At 37.1% G+C, this 27,022-nt stretch overlaps 2 protein-coding genes across 2 annotated transcripts; one reads left to right on the top strand and one right to left on the bottom strand.

Moving 5' to 3' along the window:
• The first annotated feature begins 1,416 nt into the window (after positions 1-1,416).
• LOC121790247 (MYG1 protein-like) lies at positions 1,417-4,727 on the top strand. Its single transcript, XM_042188513.1, has 7 exons — positions 1,417-1,686; positions 1,767-1,913; positions 2,082-2,180; positions 2,900-3,091; positions 3,257-3,376; positions 4,053-4,124; positions 4,265-4,727. The coding sequence occupies exons 1-7, from the start codon at positions 1,456-1,458 to the stop codon at positions 4,487-4,489; spliced, it is 1,086 nt and encodes a 361-aa protein (XP_042044447.1). The 5' UTR covers positions 1,417-1,455; the 3' UTR covers positions 4,490-4,727.
• Positions 4,728-8,922: 4,195 nt separating this feature from the next.
• Positions 8,923-21,353, bottom strand: LOC121790248. The gene is made up of 3 exons (XM_042188514.1): positions 21,182-21,353; positions 10,158-10,174; positions 8,923-9,843 (listed from the first exon to the last, which is right to left on the bottom strand). Exons 1-3 carry the CDS (start codon positions 21,351-21,353, stop codon positions 9,229-9,231), a joined length of 804 nt encoding a protein of 267 aa, XP_042044448.1. The 3' UTR covers positions 8,923-9,228.
• Between the last annotated feature and the right edge of the window lie 5,669 nt (positions 21,354-27,022).

Below are 27,022 nucleotides of genomic sequence, written 5' to 3'. Positions count from 1 at the left end.
TTGCGATATGATGCCACTGGCCGACCCGGCTTGTCGACATACCAGAAGTGTACGATGACAATTAGGCAGGTTTGCCTATGCCGGGCCCGCTGACATGTTCGACGAATACCTACAGATGGGCGAAACGACTGCCCTACAACGTTGAGGCAGTTTTGCAGGGGCATTAAGGATATCTTCAAAGGGGAGTATCTACGGAAGCCATCGGCCGATGATTGCCAGAGATTGATTGATATGCACGGGACTGCACATCATTTTCCAGGGATGTTTGGGAGCATCAATTGCATGCACTGGGAGTGGAGGAACTGTCCGGTGGCTTGAAAGGGGCAGTTCACTTCTGGTTTCAAAGGCAGACATCCCACGATGATTCTGGAAGCCATTGCTGATTACCGATTGCGAATCTGGCATGCGTATTTTGGGGTCGCTGGATCGAACAACGACATCAACGTTCTACGATCGTCACACCTGTTCAATGACGAGAGCCGGGGTGAGGGTCCGCAAGTTAGATTCAAGGCCAACGGCACTCAGTACAACATGGGGTACTATTTGGCCGATGGGATATACCCTCGCTGGCCCGTGTTTGTGAAGACGATCCGACAACCCGTTGGGCCAAAGCAAACATACTTCGCGAAAAAACAAGAGGGTGCTAGGAAGGATGTTGAGCGAGCTTTTGGTGTACTCCAAGCGCGATAGGCCATTATACGGTGCCCGGCTCGACAATGGCACGAAAATGATGTCGCAGACATCATGACTGCATGTATCATATTGCACAATATGATAATAGATGACGAAGGAGTTGCTGCAGAGCGATGGACACCGGAAGATGGTGCTAGTTCGAGCTCGGGTATTGCCATGGAGCCCCTGCAGATGGGTGTACCACGTAGTAATGAATACTTGATCCAGCGGTACACCGATATGCGGAGCCAAATATCGCATACATCACTGCAGGCTGATATGGTTGAAGAGGTCTGGAACCGTAGAAGGGGCGCCGCAGAGTGATATGGGTTTTCGGGTTGTTTTTAAATTAGAAAACTTTCGTTGTATAATTTCCTATTTTAATATAATACAACGAAGTTCTTGTTACATTTGTTTTTAGGTTGTGAATTTTTTTATTTACAATCCAAATTATTTTATTTTTATTAAATTTATAAATATCATAAATTTAAAGTCTAATAAAATTTAATATAGTTTAAATTAAAAATACATTAAAAAAAGTGAACAAATTTTTTTTTTTGAGAGGGCCACATTTGGTTGCCCTTGTTGTTTTTGTTAAATTTTGTTAATTACTATTGCAGAGGGCCACAAGAGAGCCACGAACTGTGGTCGGGCCACATTTGGTTGTGGACAGCCTTACAAACAATTTTTAACTTATTTGATTAGTGGACCCATTAACAATGCAAGTCCAATCCAGAATAGCTTTACCTATTTTCACTTAATTTTGCTTTTCATTTTGAATACATGTTCAAAATCAAAGCATTTTCAACCAAATTTCTCCACACCAATCGTCTCCTCTTCCCCTTCCAGCTTTCTCTACTCCGCCGTAGCCTCGCACTCATGTCAACCGCCACCCTTAAGCGTCTGGGTACTCACAACGGAAGCTTCCACTGCGACGAAGTCCTCGGCTGCTTCATGATCCGCCTCACCAACAAGTTCTCCCAAGCTCACATCGTCCGCTCCCGCGACCCCAAGGTGCGTTTTATTCCGGGATATTTTATCCGCTGCGGCTTCTGTTTGTGTAGCTGACCTGTTTGATGAAATGCCTGTGTTAGGTTCTTGAAACTCTGGACGCTGTGCTGGATGTGGGTGGGGTTTACGACCCCGCCAAACACCGCTATGATCATCACCAGAAGGGTTTTGAAGAGATTTTTGGTCATGGCTTTAATACTAAGCTCAGTAGTGCTGGTCTTGTTTACAAGGTAATCTTCCCCTTTTCGGGGAATTTTTGCTTTGCATACATGTCGTTTCAATGTGGTATATAATTTGCACATTTTTTATATACAAAATCTCTTAGTTTTGTTCGATTGTTTTAGTTTGATTATTGCTCTTTTTGTTTGTGTTTGTGTTTCTAACTTTCTTATTTGTAGCATTTTGGGAAAGAGATAATTGCTAAGGAGCTTCAAGTTGATGAAGACCATCCCGACGTTCAGCGGTTGTTTCTTGCAGTTTACAAGAACTTCATGGAGGTTATTCATCTCTTGGCATTTTCTAGAATCTTGTTTTTGTTCCTTAACATTTTCAGTTTTCGTAGTTATTTTCTATGAAGGGTTATACTAGTTTGTGTCCCAATTTTGTTAACATTTTCTGAAAAATGTCTGCAACTTTGATTTTATGTCTCCATCTCCCCTTTTCTAGCAAAGGAACCCTAACTTTCAATTTTTTTCTAACTAATCCCTACTCTGGTTTTTTCTAACTAATCCCCAACTTTCAGTGTTGTTTCTTAAATGTTCTCAACTTTCAGCCTTTCAATAAAAAGGTCCCAATGTATAGCGGTTTCATATGATGATCTAGACTCTAGCAAGATGAATCAATTTTCCATCAACAGGTTTTATATAGTGGGACATGTTGTAGATATAGAGGTTCAGCCTGTGTTGTGGACACAATTCACGTTTAACCCTTTAAAGGATGGTCCATTCTACTCTATTTTTGTCCTTTTTGGTTTAAAAAGGTTGATTTTTAGTGGATGGTGTAATGTAGTGCAATGTGCATCTCGTTGGAGGGTTGCCCCTTTGGAATTGAATTTCAAAGATTCTGGCGATGGAAATGACCAAAGCGTAGAGATTTGGAATGTTCCAATAGAAATAGTAGCAGGGTTTTATAGTTTTTGATTTCTATTTCTTCGAATGGTCTTAATGTCTTTTCCTTGTCTGATTCTACGTTCTACCATTTATCCTGTTGATAACAGGCGATCGATGCCATTGATAATGGAATCAATCAGTACGATACAGACCAGCCACCGAGATATGTGAACAATACACATTTGTCCTCACGAGTTGGGAAATTAAATCTAGACTGGACAGATCCTGATCAGTCGTCTGAGAAGGAAAATGGAGCCTTTGAACAAGCAATGGCTTTGGCTGGCCATGAGTTCATGGATGTAAGTTTTGAAAGTGCATAAGAACGGTGCCTTTCTTGCTTATTTACCTTTTACCATTCTTGGGTAACAACTAATTGTTTTGATTGTGGAACCTTATCTTGAATTTGCACGTGGATTAGACATTGCTTCTGTCAGTAATTCTAACAGTTACTATTTTTTGTTCAGAATGTTAGATCTCTCGCTCGATCATGGCTACCAGCTCGGTCAATTGTGATGCAGTGCCTTGAGGCGAGGCTTGATGTCGATCCTAGTGGAGAAATTATGGTCTTGGATCGGTTTTGTCCGGTCAGTATTTTACCAGCCCTCACAGTTGTAGAATTTTTTGTCCATCACCTACCCCAAAGAATTCAAGAGCTATTGTTCTTTGAAATGTGCACATATATTTTAATCCATTCAAATTCATAGTTATTGAATGAAGAGAATGAGATAATCATGTATGGAATTGAATCATTGAACAAAATAACCCTACATTAATACAAGAACATCATAAGTCATAAGCAATTAGATGAATCTGGAGCAAACCCTGGTTGGAACTAAAGCAGTCAACTTCAAGTACTATAGCTCCTTCATATCTGATTCAGTTTAATTAGTCAAACTGCCAGAGATATACATTTTTATTCTTTTATGATAGTACAAACATAAACTGTAAAGGCAGTGTCATAGCGAACTCGAATCCAAGACTTTTGGTCTCGGGTATTAACCACTCTACCATTAGGCCAAGACATGCACAAAAGATGTATACGTTTTGTTGTCAAGCATTATAACCTCTTGTCTTAATCATCCCCATTTTTGTTTTTAAAAGAGGAGCACTTGTTCAAGTGTTTCTATCTAGTTCAATTTGAATATATATTATTGAACCATTATGTTATACTAAGAGCTAGACCATTGGTAGCAATGATCAAGTATAGATGCTAGGGTTTTCTGCTTTATTGTTAATTTCATAAAGTTTTATTTTCTGCAGTGGAAACTTCACTTATTTGAGCTTGAGGAGGAGATGAAGATTAATCCTCCTATTAAATATGTGCTTTATCAGGTTATTATGAGTTTTCCCTTTCTGTCCATATATCTTTCTCTGTTCGCCCACTTGTTCTTTTCTTTAACTTGCATCTACATGTACACGGAATCCTTCTTAACACCATGTATACACGATTGCATCATGTGGAAATGTACTAGGATGACCGAAGTAAAAGTTGGCGAGTCCAGGCAGTGGCAATGGCACCCGATAGATTTGAGAGCCGCAAGGCACTTCCTGCTCCATGGCGTGGGCTGAGAGATGACGAACTGTCTAGGGAGTCAGGGATTCCTGGGGGCGTTTTTGTCCACATGAGCGGTTTCATTGGCGGAAGTCAGACCTATGAGGGTGCACTTGCGATGGCGAAAGCAGCTTTGAAGCTCTAATCGTGAGAAGCAGCAAAATGTAATCCGGTTTTACCGTTATCGCATCGTTCTCCTTTAGGGCATACTGGTCTTTATTTCTTGATGATACATTTCATTTTTAAGAGGCTGGACAGTTATAGGGGAAGAGAAGGCATTTAATCTTGAGAGACTCTTAGATTATTCATGTGATGCCATATTGCTGAACCTTTATAGTCTATATTCTCCAAAATTTTTATTAATGTTAGAATTTTGTATTTCGTATTATTGTTTTTACTAGAACAGAAGCTGGCCGTAAATTTACTAGAAAGGAAAATAATAGTAATATATATATGCTCGCATTTGTGCACGTGTGAATGTGTGTGACCAATTACAATTGATTGATTGTGTTAATCTATACTCCAAGTAATGGACAATTAATCATAACGAGTACGCTAGGATCTAGCTACGCTAATCATATCTTGCCAATTCATCTATAACAATCATGATTAAGAAAATAAAACATTTGAAAGCTTATAATTTGCTACTCATTTCTTTTATCGATCGAATCCGTGGTTGATGATTTTCTTGGTATAGTATTATGTGGCTACATATTTCCCAACACCGCATTTAAATAATTGAAGGCATATCATCCCATCAAGCTGTATATACAGTTCATAGGTATGATGATTTTTTAAATAAGAGGATATGAATTTGATTAATACTTAAAAAATTTATATGCGAATTTTAGAATGACTTATTTTTAAGTAGGATTCACGATTTTATTGAATTTGACATTGAATATACATTACTTAATCCTTATGAAAATTACTTCTACTTGAAATTGACTACTTATAGGAGCCATTTCATACGTATATATGTATAGCTTAATTCATTTACTAGCGGCATGCGATGAACCTATGCATTTTTCGTTCAATGTTATAAATCATGACAAAAATAAAATAAATTTGAAGTGTAAAACATTTAAGAAAACCTAAGACACCAATGTCATGGTCTCACAAGGTTAGAGAATTTTCAAACTATCCCATATCAGTGTTCATAGAAAACTGAAATCACTATATAAGCCTCATGAGCCTCTCCCCTATTATCAATTAGTTTTAGGATGAAACTTATGAATTTCTATCGTAAGATGCCCTTAAAAATTGGCGCACTAACTAACACTACTTCCATGATTATTGGTGTGATGGATAACTTTTGTCGAATTCTAACACCAATCATGATATTCTTCTTGATTAGTGTTTTTAAACTTGTTTTGCAAGTGTTTATAGATATTTTTTCCAATGAATTTCCACCAACTCGAGGGATCAAACATCAAATTGACTTATTGCCGGATGCATCTCAACCCAATAGGACTGCCTAAAAGGTCAATCAAATTGAGACCAGAGAGTTTTGAAGACAAGTTGATGAACAATATGGAGTCCAATCTTTGGTTTTCAACAAAGTAACTTTTTAGGCGTTGCGTTTAATTATGTTAATTATAATGAAATAGATATTTTAAATTAAATTATATAGTTAATTTAATTACAATAAATAGAAATACATGAAATGAAAAATGAAGAAAAGTATGATGATGGGATTTGTGAATTGTGCAAAGGATGTTGACGTAGTTATTAAACAATAGCATGTGACGAATAAAGAATGATTTTATTAATACTTTAATATATGTTGTGCCATGTATGAACTATAGATTTTCTCATAATCAGCAGGAGTATGATTTATAATTGTGAGTTTTGATTTTCACTCATATTACTATATAGCATCACAGTATAATATTAATCGGCCAAACTCAACGGTAGAATTGATTTTTTTAAAAGATTTATATAGGACTATTATAATTTAAAATTATGTAAACTCACAATTTATTGATGGATGGAAAGTGGTGTTACTGCGATGAATAACATGGAATTAGCGTATAATAGAAGTTAGATAAATTTAAACTGCATTCCAACTCTGATTAGTTTTCTTGTTGTGATAAAAATGCATAAGAATAATATTTGCTCATGGTTATCATAAGAAATCCATTACGTAGATTAGATAGTGTCGCAGTTGAGTATTTGTTTTATAGAATTATTAAATTGGGATTGAGACAATCGAAAAGAGACCTAAAGTTATCAAATGCTCGGAACTGAGCATGTGGCATAATATTACCCTCAAATTGATCTTAGGTTTAATATATAAATAAAACTTGTGACCATCTGGTTTAATGGGACCAAAATGTTTAACATTCATGTGATTACTCAAATCATTGATATGATTATAACAGGTTATTATTAAATATAATTGATATCGACATTGCATTAATAGATTTCTAGATGCTTCTGTAATTCGACCTACGTGTATATTTTAATAAATTCTTGGGCGAATTTTATTGAATTTTTCAAAATCAAAATCTTCACGGCTGTTGCATTTGGTATAATGTTTTTTGTACGTATGCATGCTAATATGATAAGTTTAAGTTACACGTAATTTTGAAGTTTTTAATATGTATTTTACTAGATGTATGGACGTTTTCTCAATCTTATTTAATCTATAAATGTTAGTCGTGTGTATATATATGGTTGGTGATATCACTATTAAATAGAATTAAAAGTGAACTATTAGAATAAAAAGTTAGAATAAATAGCTCCAAAGTAGCGCGCGTACAGAACTCAATATCATGTTTAGTTCCATACAATATCATTATTACTGAAGATCAGCAAATTGATGAAGATTACATATTTTTAAAAATAGATTGAGTATCATTATTGATGAAGATCCAATATTATTATTTTTTTCAAATAAAAACAAAGTCGATCGGTAATTTAATTACAAAATTATTAATATGAAAAACGAAAGTCATTATTGCATTTTAAGAGTATCATTCCAATAATTATAAGTAATTATTATGATAAATGCGAGTTATCATTTTATTAGGATTATATATATAAAAATGGGGTTGTGATCAATTGAGATTTTTAACCTAATTGAGAATTGAGATGCATTATCAACCACTCATTTTTATTAAATGAGTGGTCCAGAATTTGCCACATGGAAAATATTTTTAGATTAATTAATATGAAAGAGCAGAATGGTAATTTCATGGTACATTTTATTCAATAAATACATTTTTAAATTTTAATTTTTTTTATTATTTTTTAAAAAAACTACACACATATAATGTCAACTACATATGCAATTCATGTCAACTACACAAATATAATGTCTACTATGTGTACAATCCATGTGAACTACATATGCAATTCATGTCAACTATACACATAATGTCAACTACATATACAATTCATGTCAACTATACACATAATGTCAACTACATATACAATTCATGTCAACTATACACATATAATGTCAACTATAAGTTGTTGACATTTGATGTGCAAGCTATTGACGATAATACTCCGAGTTTACATAATCTACTTGCAGTTGATATTTCGAAAATGTTATGGATGGGTGGCTGAAAATGCATCTCAATTCTCAATTAAGTTAAAAAATCTCAAGCTAACGTGACTCTATAAAATGTATATATATTGGAGGACTCTAAATCTTGCTAAAAATAGAAAATTGAAAAGCTTGAAAACCTAGGCATAATAACAGGCTATGTAGATAGGTTTGTTATAGGAAAAATGAATTAAATTAGGTCATGCTTATATGATGGAATGAAATAACGATATGATGGAATGAAATGTCAATTTCTTTTGATTTTCTTTGCATTATAATCAATTCTCTCATTCATTCCATCACACTAAGCAAATGAATACAATAGAGGTAGAAATCACATTCCATTTTCCTACCATTCAATTCCATATTTCCATTCCATCATATCAACGTGACCAGGAAATTCAATAGATCTGGAGTACATAATCATAGGCATATATATAATTTTGATAAATGAATTTGTTTTAGAAAAATTGATGAATAAATTTCCAAAGAAAATCACTCTCGTATTAAATCCGTGCATTTGATACCAGATTGAAGCGGACCCTTGTCTTATGTTGAGCTTTGAGTTAAGCATACTTATGATATCAAACAATTAGAAATGGTTATATATAATTCTCTATGTTGCTATTATGTTACGAACCTTCATTTAGTTTAGATATATTAGGGATTTGAATATCTTTTCATATATGTGTTTCTTGTTCATTAAGTAGGTATTCTAGTATTATAAATATGATAGATTGTTATTATTTCAATTATTAAACCAATTAATGAAATCAGTATTTTGCCCAACTTGGCTTGAATCACAAAACTCTAATTATTTATCGCTGCCGACGAGATCGAACCTCACGTTCAGCTCTTCTTCCTGAGATCACCGTCGACCCAAGCACTTGGGCGCCGGATTAATCAACAGATTTCTTGTTCCTGTGCTCTACCCGGAGAACCAATTGCTTAAGAGGAAAACCCCTCCTAACATATTACTACTTTATCAAACACATCCTTATAGTTACGTAAGAATAAAAATGTTAAAATTCAATTTCTATTATTTTATAGAACTACTTGATTCGAATAATTGACTGAAAAATATAATTTATTTCTAAAATTTACTGCACAAGTAAATTTTTTCCACCGATTATTAAACGTGTAACAATTTTGTTAAGCAATAACATATTATTAATAATCATATATACATCTCCATAGAAATTATTTATCTACAAGACTACAACATAACAAGCATTCCTAATTTCCTATTACTACCAAAAACACAGTCTTCTCCAAATTCTTGAAAAACAGATCCCATCTCGAATCGAAATCGGAATTGGAATCGAAACTCAATAGTACTCCAAAAACATGTTGGAATTCTGTCGCTTCAAATCGTCATAAAACTTAGTTATAAATTCCTCAGCAGCTTCATCAACATTATTGTCTTCTTCAGCTTCAGCATCCGTCAACGGGAACGGAGAATCGGTGATCCGCAGCTGCCTCACCAACGGGCTCGGCCCGAACCCGGGCAGCGCAGGCGACGCCACCGCGCTGCTGAAACTCTCGACGGAGGCAGCCATCGTGTCTCTGTCAAACACCGCGTGAGAGCTCCTGCGATTGGTGAGGTGGAAGGGGAGGCGGAATCTGTGGTGGTGGGGGTGGAACATGAGATTGTGTATGGCGGCTTGGCTGGCGATTTTGCCGCGCTTCATCATCATGTTAAGATGGGCTAATAGTTTGCCCTTTGTAATGCCTTTTCTCAGCATCAAATATACCACTCGCATTATTTTCCATATTTTTTTGGCTCTATTTTGCTCAATATTTGTATAGATGGATTTTGATTTTTGATGTTGGTATAGAGAGAGAGGTTGTTGGAATGTGATTGTTTGAGGGTAAGTAAATTGAGGTGGAGGATAGTGGTATTTAAAGGGCAAAGAAGATGGAAGGTGACACACGAAATTGTACTTCAATTTCAATTTAAAATACTATGCACAGGGGGGATTAATATCTCTTCATTACTAATTCGTCTCATTAAAAATGATTCAGTTTTTTTTTTGGGATGTTCATCTAAATTGACTTGTTTCAAGTTCTTAGTTAGAAATAATAGTGATATAGGGCAACCACTACTTAAATGTATAATTAGAAAATAAAACACAGAGTGAACTAAATGTCATTATAGTAAAGTGTTTAGGTTTAGTTCACTATAAGGGCGTTTCAATACTAAAGAGAGACTCTTCAGATTAGGCAGTACTCCAGGGATTGAAGACATCTTATGTACCTTTTGCAAGGATGAACCTGAATCGATCGAGCACATTTTTATTCAGTTGCAAAGTTACATCAAAATTGTGGTACTTCTCTTGTTATTGCTGGAGCATGTCAATATGCTTGCCAAAAGGACCGGAAGCATGCTGTCCTCATGGCTTGGTGCTCCCTTCAAGATGTTCGACAAAAAAATTTGGATTTCCATGTTCTATGTTGTCTCGTGGACGATTTGGAACATCCGAAATACAATAATTTTCGAAGACTACATCAAACTGGGAGTTCGAAAAGAGAAGACTTTTGTGGCGCATTGGCACATGGGTGTGGGGTTAGCGCTCAGGATTTCATTTTTCCCATACACAAATGGCTGACAACTTGAACGATGTTAGATGCTAGCTAGGTTTGAAAGTAAAAGGAAGTAGATGGCTGAAGGCATTTGAGAGGTGCTCTTTGGTGATTTTGTTATTTTTTCTTTCTTTCTTTCTTTTTTCCCTCTGGTACCTTTATTCCACCTCAAAACCTATATCTTGAGAAAGTATTTAAGGGTCGCCACATTTGTCATCTCAAACTTTTGGAACAGATTTTTTCTCAGGTTCATGATCTTTTCTTCATCATCTCCTGTAATAATCACGCCATCTACATCAATAACAAACGAGTTACTCGATTACATGTTCTCTTATAGAACAAAGTATGAATTACTTTGTACTCATATTGTTGCATAACTTGAAAGAATCTCTCAGGACAATGAATCTTGATTAGGGCTGGCTAAATATTAAAGTATTAATATTAGTTTAACCATAATATAATGTTAAATATCGAAGTATATTAAGCAAATGAGATGATTTAATTAAATGACATAATTTATTAAATTAAATCAAGTAGTAATTCATTTTATCAGTCAAATTATTGATTAACTTTCTAATAATAAAAAAGCTACTCATTAATTTCCTTAATTTACGCCAATCAATTAAAATAATCTATTTCAAAACAAACTTCTTTATTTATTTTCCCACCTCTCTATTTTGATAAATATACAATAATTTGGATTGAATGTAATAAATCAAAAAATTTAAAGTGATCTGGTTAGGCTATGGTGCAAACCAAAAAAATTACTCCATTACCTAAATTAGGATTTATTTTGAGTTATCATTGAGACTATTTTCTTATACTTTTCTTTGTATTTTGAGATAGTATTGAACTTGTTACTTCACTTTTTATGCTTTCTTTCATCTTTTTCTTCATCCCGTCCCTCTACAAGTGAGGAGCTCCAAATCGAACATTGTTTTGTAAAAATGATAGAGATAAAGTACAGTAAGTAAGATAATAATGTATACACGACTCTCTTCTATATTATTCTATATCTTACTTTACTTTCTCTCCACTTTAACTATTTATTATCATTTTCGCAAAACAACGGCAAAAAAGAAACGTCTCACTTGTAGGGAGAGAGACGGAGTATCTCTTTAGGACATATATGCAAGACTGCAACGAAGATTTAAAAAAGAGTCTCGTCTCGTGAAAGACAACTAATGCATCTCCACATAAAAGTTTGATCAACAAACATAAACACCTCCCTAATTTATCATGAAGTAGTTGAAGAAACTCTCTTATCCCATTATTTCACATTATCTAATCATATCAGAGCATCCACGTCCGTACTCTTGCCAACGAGCACGGATGTGGGCCCGGACCCACTTTTTCTGCCTGCTCTTAGGCAAGAGCACAACACCCACATCCGTGCTCTTCCGCAAGGACAAGCTCAAGGGTCCCGCCATTCTATTATTCAATTTAAATAAAAACATTTCCACAAAATTAAAATGCATTAAAAATATCCGGAATAATATTACAAATTACAAAAAAATTAAAAATTACATAATTAAAATCATAAAAATTAAAAAGTACACAATTAAAATCCTAAAATTTTAAAAGTACATAATTAAAATCCTAAAAATAAAAAATTACATAATTAAATTCATAATCGGCCGAATTTCGTCCAAATGGATGATGAATGTGTGTATTTTTAGATGATTTTGGGATTAAATTTTTTTTTAATTTCAAAAAAATTAAAAAAACGGTAATTAAACGGCTATATTTTTGGGAATCCGAAAATATTTTTATTTTATTTTTGGTATTATTTTCGATTTTTAAAAAAAAAGAAAAAAAATGCCAACGGCCAATAGAAACGCGCCACATCGCCCTGCTCGCTGGCACGGACATGTTCTTAGCTAAGAGCATGTCCGTGCCAGCGGCAAGAGCGCAGCGGCGGACAGGGGTATCCTTGCTAGCGGCAAGGACGGACGGACTGCGTGTGCTCGCCGCTGTGGATGCTCTCAAGGCCCATTTCTTAAATCAACACATATCAATGCGAATTACTTGCAGTTATCATCTTTAGCCTTCAGATAGAGAAGGATTAAAAACATGTATTTAATGAATCATGAGCATCTGCCACAATTTTTTTGTATGATTAATGAATACTTGCTTCATCAATTTTGGTGTATTATATATATAAGGGTGTGCGCTTTTTTTAGTACAGTAGTTAATAATTGGGGGAGTGATCAATTGCTAATTAATTAGCAATTACAAATTAAGATCAAATCCTAACCATTAGATTAGGAGATCTAGTGGTTGAAATAATGTCACATGAATTATATTTTAAATTAAAAAAATTATTAAATAAACTTAAAGGGTATTAATGTCTATTCTCTCTCATCAAAATCATCTTAAAACTTTAAATTTACGTAACTATCTCGATTTAAATTATTTTTTCGTAAAAAATATATCAAATTAAAGATACTTTTATAAGGATTCCAACGAGTCTCAATTGCATATGTTCCGACGATGTTCGGGTGTTGAAATTTGATAAATTATATTTCATTTTTCTAAAACTTTAAATTTACGTAACTATCTCGATTTAAATTATTTTTTCGTAAAAAATATATCAAATTAAAGATACTTTTATAAGGATTCCAACGAGTCTCAATTGCATATGTTCCGACGATGTTCGGGTGTTGAAATTTGATAAATTATATTTCATTTTTCGTACATGTTTATAAGTAAATTTTATTAACAAATGCAAAAAATTCTCAATATATGTATGCAAAATCTCAATATAATGTAGGTAAAATATCAATAAATCTGTGTTGATATTTTCTTATACGCGTGTTGATATTCTCATGTCATATTGTTGATATTTGTAATACACTATGTTGATATAAAAAACACCCACGAAAATTATCATATGATAACATAATGACGATATTACTCTTCTGTTGATATTTTGTCTGCTATTTATTGAAATTTGTGAGTTTTAATCCCATCCACTTATTTCAAAATTTAAGGGGGTAGATTTAGTTTTAGTTTTGGATTATGATATTATAAGCATTAAAGAGGACCCTAATAAACCAATACCTAATTAAATACTTTTAATATAACAAAATAAATACTAGTAGTATTATGTTCTTTTAAAATTTGGCTGCCGGGGTAGTAGAGCCAGTTCAGTTTTGGACCTTCATAAATTTGCATGGAAAGATACTATATTGAAGACTTCAATGATTCTCCAACTTGTTAAGCGTTGTTGAACTCTCACTTTATTATTTTATTTAATTTGGACTCTTGTTATTTTCTTGGTTATTGTTTTTATTTTTCTTGTTTGTTTTACTTTGTGGTACTGGCACGGCTAGCTACTGCCTTATCCGTTTAGTGTAATTGTCGAGAAAAAAGGATAACAAAGTGGCAATTAAAAATAAATTTATATTAGCATTATTGTTATTAATTTAGTACAGTAAATACTAAATGTTAAACTAATTAATAAATTCCCCAATTAAATAATCTACATACTACGTACACTCTTTGATCAAAGTATAACAGGGCTTCAGAAATTGTGTACGAATTCAAAGATGATCGACAGAAATAATTATCTAAAATATCAAGTTCAGAATTATCAATTGTCAGTTGGCTTATTGACCTTGTCAGCACATCCTGCCAACAAAAACTCGACAGAATCATGTACAAAATCTGAATTATAGTTTTCCATCTATCGAACTCAATATATTTACATTCTTTAATTGCGCAGAATTTTAGGAGGATGAGTTAAGTGGAATAAGGCCACCCGCAATGGGTCTCGCGGGTGGCTCGTATCTTGTCTCGGCGGGACGAGACGGCGGCGAGACGCGTTGCAGAGCCCCGTCTCGTCCCGGTCTCGCCGAGACGCCCGTTACGCTGAGACACTGCGCGGGCTGTCTCACCACGTCGCGCAAGACGGCGGCGAGACGCGTTGCAGAGCCCCGTCTCGTCCCGATCTCGCCGAGACGCCCGTTACGCCGAGACATGGCGCGGGCTGTCTCGCCACGCGCTTGCGCGATGTGGCGCGCTCCGGCGCCATGCGTGATGCCCACTCGCCGGCCCGCGAGTGGGCGTCGTCACGCTGACGCTATAAATTATTTTTTAAAGTCGAATTTAATAAAAAAAATTAAAAATTCGAAAACGATAATATTACCGTTTTCGACCGTTTTCGACCGTTTTCATTTTTTATATATATATTTTTATTTTTTACTCTATAAATACTCCTATTTCATCCTCATTTCACACACAAATACACATCAAATCCTCCAAATCATCTCCATTTCCTCTCCAATTTTCATCTAACATCTCATCACAAAATGTCCGGTGACGGAAACTCTGGCGGGTTCGACATCAACGTGTTTGGCGACTGGGTGACATGTACAACGTGTTGGGTGGTTCCGGTTCGTCTACGCCGGGCACCTAGGGCTCGTCGACGCCGGGGGTACCAACCACCCCATTTTGATGTGGATGCATACGCTCGTCCCTCCGCCCCGAGGTATTCGCAGGGGTTATCCCAAATTCGGGAAGATTATCCGGATGAACTCCATCCTGAAGGAGGACGGGGCGGTGGAAGCTCCAGGGCATTCGACGCCGTGGAGGAAGAGGCGGAGCCGACCGAGGAGGATGAGGAGGCAGGCCGATATCCGTACAGCCGCAAGGACACGATGACGGTGTACAACGCCTGGATCAGCGTCTCGTACGATCCCATCGTCGGGAATCAATAATCTCGGAAGTGCTTCTGGGAAAAGGTCACCGAGGCCTACAACGAGATCAAGCCAAAGGGGTCCCGCCGCCGCACATTGAAGATGCTCCGCGCTCACTTTGACCGAGTCGATAGGGAGGTCAAAAAATTCTGCGGCATCTACAAGGACGAAGCGGCTCATTACCAAAGCGGAGCCACGGGAGCCAACATTCTGAGATCGGTTTTGCGAGTCTACTTCGACGACACCGGCAAAGAATTCAGACATGTCGATGTCTGAGAGGCCGTCAAAGACGAGGAATGGTGGGCCGACGGTGTGCGGTCTAGCTCGGGCTCAACCTCGAAGTGCATGAAGCACACGGCGGGTGGCCAATACTCCTCTAGTGGGGGCGGTCGGGCAGCGCCGCACAAGAGGCGCCTCGCAGGAGGTTGAGGGCACGACAGACGATGCCGGGGGTCCTCTCGTGGGCGCCGTCGGCCGTAAGGGGCGAATGAGGCTAGAGGGAGGAAGGGTCGAGGCAAATCAAGCCAGGCGGGCTTGGGCTCGAACACCCTATTGTCCATGTACTTGACTGCCACGATGGCGGACACTTCCCGCATGACGCCTCCACTATACCAAGCCCATCTTGCCGAAATTGAGTATATGGCAAGACAAATTGGTATTCCGCCTCCAGGTAGCTTCAGTGCACCGCCACCGCCTTCGGGAGATGATTCGTCGGCGGAGTAGTTTTTTTAATTTCTATAAAATTGTGATTTAAATTATGTCTTTTATTTATTTATTTTGCCACGAATTTAATTATGTATTTTTTTAGGATTTTAAGTTGTATTTTTATTTTATTTAATGAAGTGTATTTTTTTATTAATTGAATTTGTTGAAAAAAAAAATAAAAAATGAAATTGAATGAATAGTAAATTAAGAGATAGTTAAGAGACGGATAAGAGATGGAGGGTTTCAGGTTCTGTCTCTTAGTTAAGAGATGGAGTGAAAAGTACAGTGAGACCCATGAATAGTTAAGGGATGAGACGGTTAAGAGACGGATAAGAAGCAGCGTTGCGGATGGCCTAAGTACAAAGGAAAAAATAATATAATATTTTAATAAAGAAAGAAAATGAAGATTTATTTCCAAAAAAAAAAGGATATTTTGAGTGAGATAAACTTAAGGAAGGTGGACATCTTAAGTGCGACAACATGGATTACTACTAGTTGGCCTAGCACACTTTCACATCAGATATCAGAATGTGTAACAATCTTCATTGCTACACCTCGTTCCTTGTTAATTGATTTGAGTGAACTATAAAATTAGCCCCTATGTATAGCTAATCATTTGATGGAGGTACCCATGTTTTGTAAAATGCACCAGATGCCTCTACGTATGGGTATAATATCATTTGAAGTCTTTTTTTCATTATTTATGGTCTTTCGTGCCCTTCTTTCCTCATTATTTTTCCAAAATGCTTCCATTATTTCACACTTTTGAGAAGTTGAAAATAGTTTTAAAATGGGGGTTGGTTGCCGTCTTCTCCCTCTTGTCGTTCGCCATTTTACTGATGATAATATTATAGTAATAAGAATTTTTATATATTCCTAGTATAAATTAGTTTTAGAAGAGTGGGGGGAAAATAATTTTTATATATTACTACTATAGTTTAATCTTTATTACTAGTATTTCTTAAGAAATATAATGGAAGAATAAAATATATTTATTTACATTCCTTTTTGGGATGTTCCGAGCTAAGTGAGTCATTTCCTTTTTTCCACCCTCTCTTATTTTTTCCTCTGTAATTTTTTGTCTATCTCATTTTATTCTCTCCACTTAACTAACAAAGGACTTTCTTAAAACCGGTGTAGAAAAGTAATGTCTCACTTAGTAAGGGATGGAGGGAGTAAAACATAGAGTAAAGTAAGAGAGACGAAAAGAGAATAAAGTAGGAGATAGTGCTAGTAGATTTTTGTCAAAATAGAAATGACTCAATTATCTTAGAACTTTCCGAAATGGTAAATGACTTAATTAACAAGGAACGAATGAAGTACTTTTTTGATCCGCTTGTATCATGCTCTCTTGTGGGGAATGGACCATTTTTTATCACCCTCTATGTTTTTTAAAATTATGGAAACTGTGTTTCGATTAAGCAGTCAAATTCCTTGGTTTTGAGCAATGCCTTGATGAAAGCTGTGTGTACAGAAGAGTATGAAGGTGTGAATTTGATATTCTTGACTCTCTAAGTAGATGACTTCCTATTATTTGGAAACGGCAAAAAGATAGTTGTCAGACGTGAGGAATTGGTTATCCAGGTTTTTTTTTTTTTATTTTTAAAAATTAACTTAATATATTAATATCATATATATGAAGGAGGAAATTACAAATCAACTCCTATAACAAGAGGAAAGACAAATTACGCCACCCAGGGTTCGAACTCGAGACCTCCAGGATGGACGCGGTATCCAGCACCCTTTACCGCTAGGCCAAGGGGCTTGGATGAATTGGTTATCCAGGTTGGAATGAAAGATATGAGCGAAGCTAATCGCATTCTAGGATCAAGGTTATCCAATATCGGAAGAAGAATATATCTCAAGAATCTTACATCAGTGTAGTGCTTAAACGCTTTATCGTGCAAGATTCCAAGAAAAATATTTTTATCTCGAAAATCTTACATCGATGTGTTCCAAGACAAAATCTGAGATAATGAAATGAAGACGAGTTCCTTATGCAACAATAGGAAGTATTACTCCCTCCCGTCCCCCTAAAAATATAAATTCTTTTCTTTTTGGCCCGTCCCCTAAAAATAGAAACTTTCATTTTTAGGAAATTTCTTTCTCTCTAATGAAGTGGGATCCATTTTCCACTAACACACTTTTCTTTCTCTCTCTTACTTTACCAAATTTTGCATTAAAACCCATGTCATTTCAAATGTTTCTATTTTTGGGGAGTATTATTATTTTTATTATTTAAAAAATATATTTAACTGTAATATTTTAATTTCTTGTAAATCGGGTTTAAATTGTATAAAATGGATTTTTATCGTGTAAATTAGGTGGAAAAATAAGGTTTAATCGTGTAATATTAGATTTAATCATGTAATATTAGGTTTTAATCGTGTAATATCAGGTTCGGGTTGTTATCGTGTCGTGTCAACCTATATAATATCGTGTCATTAATGGGTTTATGTTGGGTGGGGGTCGTGTTTCGGGTTCGAAGGTAGCCAGTCGGATTCGTGTTCGGGTTTACCGATTCCTCAACATGACGAGTTCGGGTTTGGGCATTATTAGGTTGAGTCATTATCAGGTTGACCCAATAACGAACCAATACGCACGATTTGTCACCCATAATGATAATTATATTGATATACAAGTGGTTATAGAAATATATGAAAATTCACGAAAATATTATTAAATTTTATTATCCAGTCATACTCCCTCTGTCCCAAGATAAGCGAATCATTTCTTTCGGGCATGGGATCTAAGGAATTGATATTTAAAGAGTTAAAGTAGAGAGAGTAAAGTACGAGAGAGAGAAAAAGTAGAGAAGTAAAGAGAGAATAGGTGGATAATAAAGTAAGAGAAATGATTTTTTTACTAAAAAGGGAAAGAGTGAACTGCACCAAAGGGCCCTAACTTTTCGCCTTGTAACAGCAGAGGTCCCTAACATTTAAAAATCACATCACAGGGATCTAACAAAATATATAATCACAAATCGTGTATATTTTGCCATTTTCCGGGCGAAAATGCCCAAATGGGCTGAAGGGCAGTTTAGACTTTTTACGTACTACACCTGCACCCTATTGCTGCACATAGTCTGCATGTGCAGGGGCTGTCTTGTCAAGCAGAATAGTAATCATAATTCAATTCAAATATTTTCTTTCATCTTTCCTCCCTCTCTGTTTCATTTTCGTCTTTCATCTTTCGTCTGCTTTCATATTTCCCTCTCTAAACATAATAGGCAAATAGTTATTTTGTTCGGCATCTGGGAATTTAGGGGATTTAATTTGTTCGGGATCTGGTAATTTAGGGGATTTAATTTGTTCGGCATCTGTTCGGCAGCTGGAATTTAGGGGATTTCATCTGGATTTCGCTGAATTTAGGGTATCCACAAGGGTTTAGGCGATTTGGAATTTTATTTTGCAATTATTGGTTACTGTCGGGCATCTGGAAAACTATTTTGTAATTCTTGGTCGAATTTAATGGTTGTAGGGTTACAGGCGGTGCATGTGGAAAATTTTGCAATTCTTGGTTGGGCGGAATTATGATTTTAGTTTTGTGTTATGTGCTATGTGCTATCTTTCGGCGAAATTGCATTGCTGATTAGAATTTTGTACTGTCAAATTGAATTCAGGTCGTGTGGCAATGTCTTCTTCTTCTCAATCTTTCGGCTCAAGCTTCAATTGGAATTGGCCTCGTCCCGAAATTGTGAAGTGTAATCACGATCTTGAGGCTGAGCTTGTGAGATCTAGGACGGATGCTAACCCGGGTAGGCGTTACTTTCGCTGCCCAATATGGAAGGTTAAAACCATGTATTTTGGTCGTTTTTCCATTAATTTTGTTGGCATAAAGATTAATGAGAAAGTATTATGCAGGAAGATGATTGCAATTTTTTTCGATGGGTTGATGCGAGTCTATCGCCAAGCCAAGACAGTTACTTTCAGAGAGTGAAACTTGAGCGAGACCAATTCGAATCTGAACTTCGAGCCAAATCGCTACTTGAAGGTGTTCTGCACGAGAAATTGTGATTGAAATTTGTGGAGTTTGAAGCCCTGAAGTTACAACTGGGCATGAAGACTGAAGAGTGTGACGCATTGGCGCTAATAATTGGTAAAACGGCAACAACTCTCCGACGGTTAAAATTCACAATCTTGTTCTTATGTATTGTAATTTTTCTACTGTTATAACAAAGCTATGTTGTCGTGTTCACTCCGTCGTTATCTTCTGATGTTGATTGATTACGCTTTGCTTTGTTTTCATCTATGCCTGAAATCACGAAAGAGGTTACTCAACTATGACTGAAATCACAAACCATGTACACAAATGAATACAAACCGACGAAGTACTCTATCAAATGCCTATGTTGATTGACCACGTTTTGTTCTCATCTATGGTCTGAAATCACGAATGTAGTTACTCAACTATGAATGAAATCACAAACTATGTACAAAAATGAATACAAACCGACGAAGTACTCTTTCAAATGCCTGATGATGATTGATTACGTTTTGTTTCAACTATGCCTGAAATCACGAATGAAGTTACTCAACTATGAATGAAATCACAAACCATGTACAGAAATGAATACAAACCGACGAAGTACTCTTTCAAATGCATGATTGATTACGTTTTGTTTCAACTATGCCTGAAATCACGAATGAAGTTACCCAACTATGACTGAAATCAAATACTATGTAAAAAATGGATACAAACCGACGAAGTAGAGTAATTTGTCATGATATCATTTCCACCAAAATACTACCAAAATACTAGAGTAATTTGTTACAAACTAGTCTGTAACATACATAACATAAATATCATATCATCACTGCCACCAAAATTTAAAATCTCGTAGTTAGCATACACATCATGTCAACACTGCCAAAAAAAATTGTTCACCCATCCCAAACAAACACAAAGTTTTAAGATTAAGTAAGGCCCGTCAATCTTGATCACCGCAGCGGCCGCATCTCTGAGGCTGAGTCCTGGTCCGAGTGCTTGGTCCCGGGTTTGAAACATTAGGCTGCAACAATTAATAGTATAGTAAGTATATATGAGAAAGCAATGTGTACAATTAGAGAATATAGTTGCGGATGCTTATTGCATAGTACCTCTTGGTGTCGGCGATTGTTTGACGATTCAGGCAAAGTACAATCACCACGTTCACGCGACCTGCTGTGCTGCGAAGTCTCCCCAACCTGAGCACGGGCATCTGTCCGAGGATCATTGCTGCATGTCCTCCTATTATGACATTCTAGACCGCACCGACGACATTTCATCACGAAGGTGCGACGCAATGACTCACCTCTGTCTGCATGAAGACGAATCTGGGGCTCCTCATGTCTCAGTTTCTTCGGCCTACCACGCTGTCGCTTTGACCTCGGAGGCGCCAGTTCCACCGCACCATCAGAAGTAGTCTTGGGCCAATTGTCCACCCCATTGATGGGGTAAAGGACATTCTCGTACAACATGATCATTGTTGACTTCAAATAATAGCGGGAAATGGATCACGTCACGTCGTCGCCATTCTTGTTGATTGTTGCGATAGCATGCGTGCACGGGATTCCGGTTAGCTGCCACAATCTGCAGGAGCATGTAAAATCGAGCATGTTGACAACATATTGGCCAGACGGCCCAGATACTTGGTACGAAGACTGTCCGTTCCATGTAGCCCTCCACGATGAAGCCCTCGCGTACCACTTATCAACAAGCTCCTTGATAACAGGAGGGACTGCGTGATCGTAGCTTTTGATCCACTGGCCTCTGATCTGAATTCTTTCCATTTGACTTGTTCGAATGTCCTCCAACATGCTGATAATTGCTTTCTCTCGAGCCAATGCAATCTTCGAATTGAATGTCTCACAATGTTGTTGAGGAGCACATCACAACAAGTGTGTGGAGAGAAAAATGCATTGACCCACTTTTCTTTGGGAGCAACTCCAGACAGCCACTGATGTGCTTGGGGATACTCGGTCTGCAAAGCATCCATCTTGTCCACATAATGTTCGAGGGTGGTACTCGAGGCAATCTCCCACAACCGGTCTTTGAAATTTTCTCCAACAAATCTCTTCTTGAAATAGTTGTATATATGCTGAATACAGAAGCGATGCTCGCTCTGTGGGAATTCCTCAGCAATCAACTTTGCAAGGCCCTGATGGATGCAACACAACAAAACATTACCACAAAATCACAGTTCCAGTACATAATGTATTGATCAAATCACAGATAAAATTCAATCACATACCACGTACATTATGTAATATTGAAATCACGGCAGCCATACCTTTTGTTGGTCAGACATAAACACATATCATGGGCCATTTGCATGCAAGTTCAGGTCATCAGACAAGTACTCCACGAACCACTTCCACTGGATATAACTCTCGGCCTCAGTCACAGCCCAAGCAATCGGCCACCAGCCATTGTTGGGGTCAATCCCCATTGCTGTCATGAGCTGTCCTTTGTACATCCCTTGCAAGAAACAAGTGTCGAAGAAGATAATGGGCCGACATAACTGCATCCATCGCTTTTTCAATGGTCCTAGACAGCAGTAGAACCTCAGGAATCTCGGACCCACGGCGTCAGAATCCCTCGTATTCTCATAATGTATATGTATGCTGGAATCAGGGTGCGTCCGCTCCAATTCGGCTTTGTAGTAGAACAAGTTTCTGTATTGGGTTTGTCGCAGAGCCGAATATGCCGTCCAGTGCGTGCTCTCTGACCCGATATGCCTTCATTCTACCTATCTTCAGGCCAAAATCTTCATCCACACACTGCCGTATAGCTGCAAGTGGAATGTGAGGGTTGACTTTGATCTTCTGCATATAACGCTCACCTAGCCACTTTGTCATCAGCCACTTCGAATCCAACACCTGAGAGCATGTGTGCGCGTGATCGCGTTGCATATTCATCACCACGTAATCATGACCGTAGTGTATTTCGTCCTTCCTCAAGTACACATACCACTCACATCCTTGCACCCGCCTTCTGGTCATTATTGCGTACTGCCTCAACACGTCGTACAAGAAACCTCTATGCTTAAAAACATCACCAGGCTTTCACAACGGAAGCTCATTACTCTCGAGCTTGAACGGGGTAAACTTTATGCCTCTCTTCTTCAAACCATCCAAACCCTCCAAATCCTCAAGGTCGTCAATATCTTGTAGCTCGTCCACAACTTCTTCCTCGAAAAGTGGGTTGTCTGTCATGTTCCTCTTGCCCACATAAGGCGAATACTTCCTCCACCGTTTATCCCCTGACCCCCGTGACCACCCTGACCCCCTTGACCCCTGCTGGTCTTCGGCACAACCCTGCTGGTCTTCGCCTTCACCCGGCTGGGATTCGCCTTCACCCGGCTGGTCTACATTCTCTGGCTCCTGTCTCGCATGTTGTTGTTGGAAAATGGATTCGTAATATGAGGTGAAATGCTGCTCATCTCGGCACATGTGTGCCAACGAGATAAAATGGTCCATCTCATCATCTTCATCATCAGTCGGCGGGTCCCTCGTTATGTAGATGGCAGCCGTCCAGAACGTACTCAAACGAAGGAATGTATACCTCCTCTTGAGGTTCTACTCCCAGACCATCATGTACTTGCGGTCCACCTTCTACTTCGGGTCCAGTTTGCACTTCCGGTCCATCCTGCACTTCCGGTCCACCCTGCACTTCAGGCCAATCCTGTATTTCCTGTCCAGCATGTTCCATATCACGTTTAAGTTAGCAATTCATCCGGAATCTCCTCGAGAATGGGAACTTCCGACTGCAGTTGACATTGAGGTTCGGCTGAAAAATCCAGGGTTGGGTTGTACACACTATCGTCAACATGTTGAACATCTTGACTATGAATAGATTGCCCCATCTGATTTAACATAAAATCACAAATGAACACCATACATACAAGCATAAATCACAACTCTATTACAAAGGTGTGCACTAACCTCTGCCACACTATCAGGATCTACAATTGCTTCATCATCATGCTGCCCAATCTGACCCCAAAAGATGAATCACATATGAATACCAAACATAAATAAACAAATCACAAACATATTCCACAGTGGTGTACTAACCTCTGCATGGTCTATAACTGCTTCAACCTCAACCTCAGGTTGAATAACGTGTTCACCATGGCTAACTTGTCCAATAACACCATCGACTGCATCATTCTCTTCAACCTCACCACAACAGCTTCTGCTTGTTCTGCACTACATGATGCAAATGCATCCATCAAATTCTTACGTGCTGCCTCCTCTTCCCTCTTCCATTCGCGACGTTTGTCTTCTAAACTTTTGTTCAAATACTCTTCAAACTCGACATCCCTAGGGTACCATTCAAGCATCAATAATGGCGCCGATGGTTTTTTCTGCTCCTCGTGCTGATGTTTTCTTCCTTTTTGTTTACTCTTCGGCATAATTGGTTTCCGGTTCGTCAAGCTCTTCAATGATCACCGTGGGTTTTTTACAAGCGTTCACAAATTTTAGAAACTCCTTCGCTTCTTCCTTTCGCTTCTTGAGCAAGACGGCCGCCTCTGTCATCTCCACGAGATAAATGTGAACAAGCTTTGTGCTAGTAGCCGCGACTTTGAGAAAAGGGGCCAGATGTGGATCGTCCGTAATGGGCAGCAATGGACCTCCTATGTCCACGCCCATACAGCCATAACTGTACCTTGGATGAACGTAATAGAACTCACAGATGGTTTTCCTATTGTACCCCAACCGCAACACCATGCTGGAAAGATCTAAGAGCTCGAATTGGCGAATCCAGCAATAGTCAAAGATGTCAATTGCCCCCCAACATACTTCTTCTGTCCATTGATTTCGAAGATTGACCCACCGTGATGAAAAGTGACGAAAAACATCCCGGCATGGTCCCCTGTTAGGAGTTAGAAAAATTCCAAATTTAAACCAACGAATTTCACATATAAAGTCCTAAATCACAGTCAAAACAATTTCCGAACGCGACGACATCAAAAACAATTTCACAAACCTCCCAATTTTCGGAGCCCTAATCACAGTCAAAATCGCTTGCTTGGAATTTTAAATTTGAACTTACTATATTCTTCTTCCGGAACAAAGAAATCCCACAGAGGATCGCGAATGCTCCATGTTTCTGGGTCTACGTCGATTATCTCCGAGAATGGCGTGAAAGGCAGCGGCGTTTTCCGAGAATTAGTAGAAAATTGTGGTGAGATAAGACGAAAATGATGAAGTGACAGTGGATTGGAGGGAAAAAAGAAAGAGAAGCTACCGGCTAATTGTTTTGGCGAAATGGCAAATTTTGGAATTACAATGCAGGTCCGAAGCGTGGGAAAATAATAGGGGACAGACATCAATTGCTTTTCTGCTTTTCGCCGTCCCATCAACACTGCATGCAGCAGTGTCGGCTATGCAAAAGGGCGATTTTGCCCTTCCAAGCCCCAGGGTGTTATGGTCCCAAAACACGATTTGTGATTATATATTTTGTTAGATCCATGTGATGTAATTTTTAAATGTTAGGGACCTCTGCTGTTACAATGCGAAAAGTTAGGGCCTTTTGTGTAGTTCACTCAAAGGGAAATGACTCACTTATAGTAGGACATCCCAAAAAGAAATGTGACTCGCTTATCTTGGGACAGAAGAAGTATGCAATTAGGATATCGTTAGAATCCTTATAAAATTACTTTACGAAAAAATAATTTTAATTCAAATAGTTATATAAATTCAAAGTTTTAAGATACAAGTATTTTTTAAAGAAAAAAAATGATTAACAACTACTAAGAGCATCTCCAACCATTACACTAAACCCAAACTCATTTTAGCGTAAATGTCACACTAAATATAAATATTCATTTTACTCCAAACATTTACGCTAAACTCAAATCCAAAAGAATATTCCCCACTCACTTACTTTTTTACTAAGTAGTACTTTTTAATCATACCTATATATTTTTATCTAAATTACACACTAACCCCATGACAATTTATCAATAATTCAAATTAAATTAAATAATATAATAAGATTTAATATCTAATATAACTATACATGAAATCTATATTTATTAAATAAAAAAATTACATAATTTAAAAATTTTAAATACAATAGAATTATTATAAAAATATTACAACATATACATAAAATAACTAAATTCAAGATTAAAATTCATTTAAAGATAACACAAGTATATAACATAAGAGGTATCGTTTAGTTATTACCAATATTTAACTATTGTTTATTATTGATGCACTATTTATTAGCACTAAAAATACCTACAAGCATACTTGTAGATCTAGTATAACTAAACGTGAGTACCGGGATATCAAACACATGGAATAAGATGCGCAACTGACTATTATATACTATGTAGAGACACGGAGCTTTTGGTTTTGATTTTCTAAACTAGACATAAATAAATAAACAAGTATAATAATAAAATAATACAAAACAAACTAATGAATGGAGAGTTTTAGGATACAACTACTACGACCTATGATTAATATCATAGAACCATTACCTTTATGTGTCTCTAGGATTATTAGGAAAATCGCGATTCTAGGATAAGCCAACTCTTGAGTGCACCTATCTAGTAGATTAGATTCTAACTATCAAAGTCTCATTCTAATAGATTAGATTCTAATTCTTAAGTTCCTAAGACTCAAGCACTCACAAAAGGTCCCCTCTCTCAAGTGCAGATAAACCTATGTGTTGTACTCGTTCCTTTTACCACGAAAACTTGCTATCTCTCGATTAATCTAGTTAAACGGACATAGTTCTAAAGTTGGCCAGACAAAAGAACAATAAAAGCACTAAAACAAGCAAAACAATCACAAGAGCTAGGAAAAGTAATCAATTAAATAAATCAAAACATGTTCATAATAATCTTCAACAAAAAAAAACTACAAATGATGTTTAGCTACTCATAGACAAGCAGTAAAACAATAAAAGTATGTGACATGAAAGAATTGATAAAACCCGGTTGAATCTTCAATATTCCCTTGCCTGGATCTGCAGAGCTCCGCTCCAATGAAGATGGATGAATTATATGTGGAATACGGGATAGAAGAATGTGTAGGGAGAGATTGGAGGCTCTAAGATTAAGACTATGAATTAGGTTATGGGGTTTTTAGGCTATAAAAAAGGTTTACACCTAGTAAAAATTGTACTCCAAGTA

The sequence above is a fragment of the Salvia splendens genome, unplaced genomic scaffold, assembly GCF_004379255.2.
Source record: "Salvia splendens isolate huo1 unplaced genomic scaffold, SspV2 ctg45, whole genome shotgun sequence".
Taxonomy (NCBI): Eukaryota; Viridiplantae; Streptophyta; class Magnoliopsida; order Lamiales; family Lamiaceae; genus Salvia; species Salvia splendens.
The sequence above is the reverse complement of the archived record's forward strand: the minus strand, read 5'-3'. Positions and strand labels throughout refer to the sequence as shown.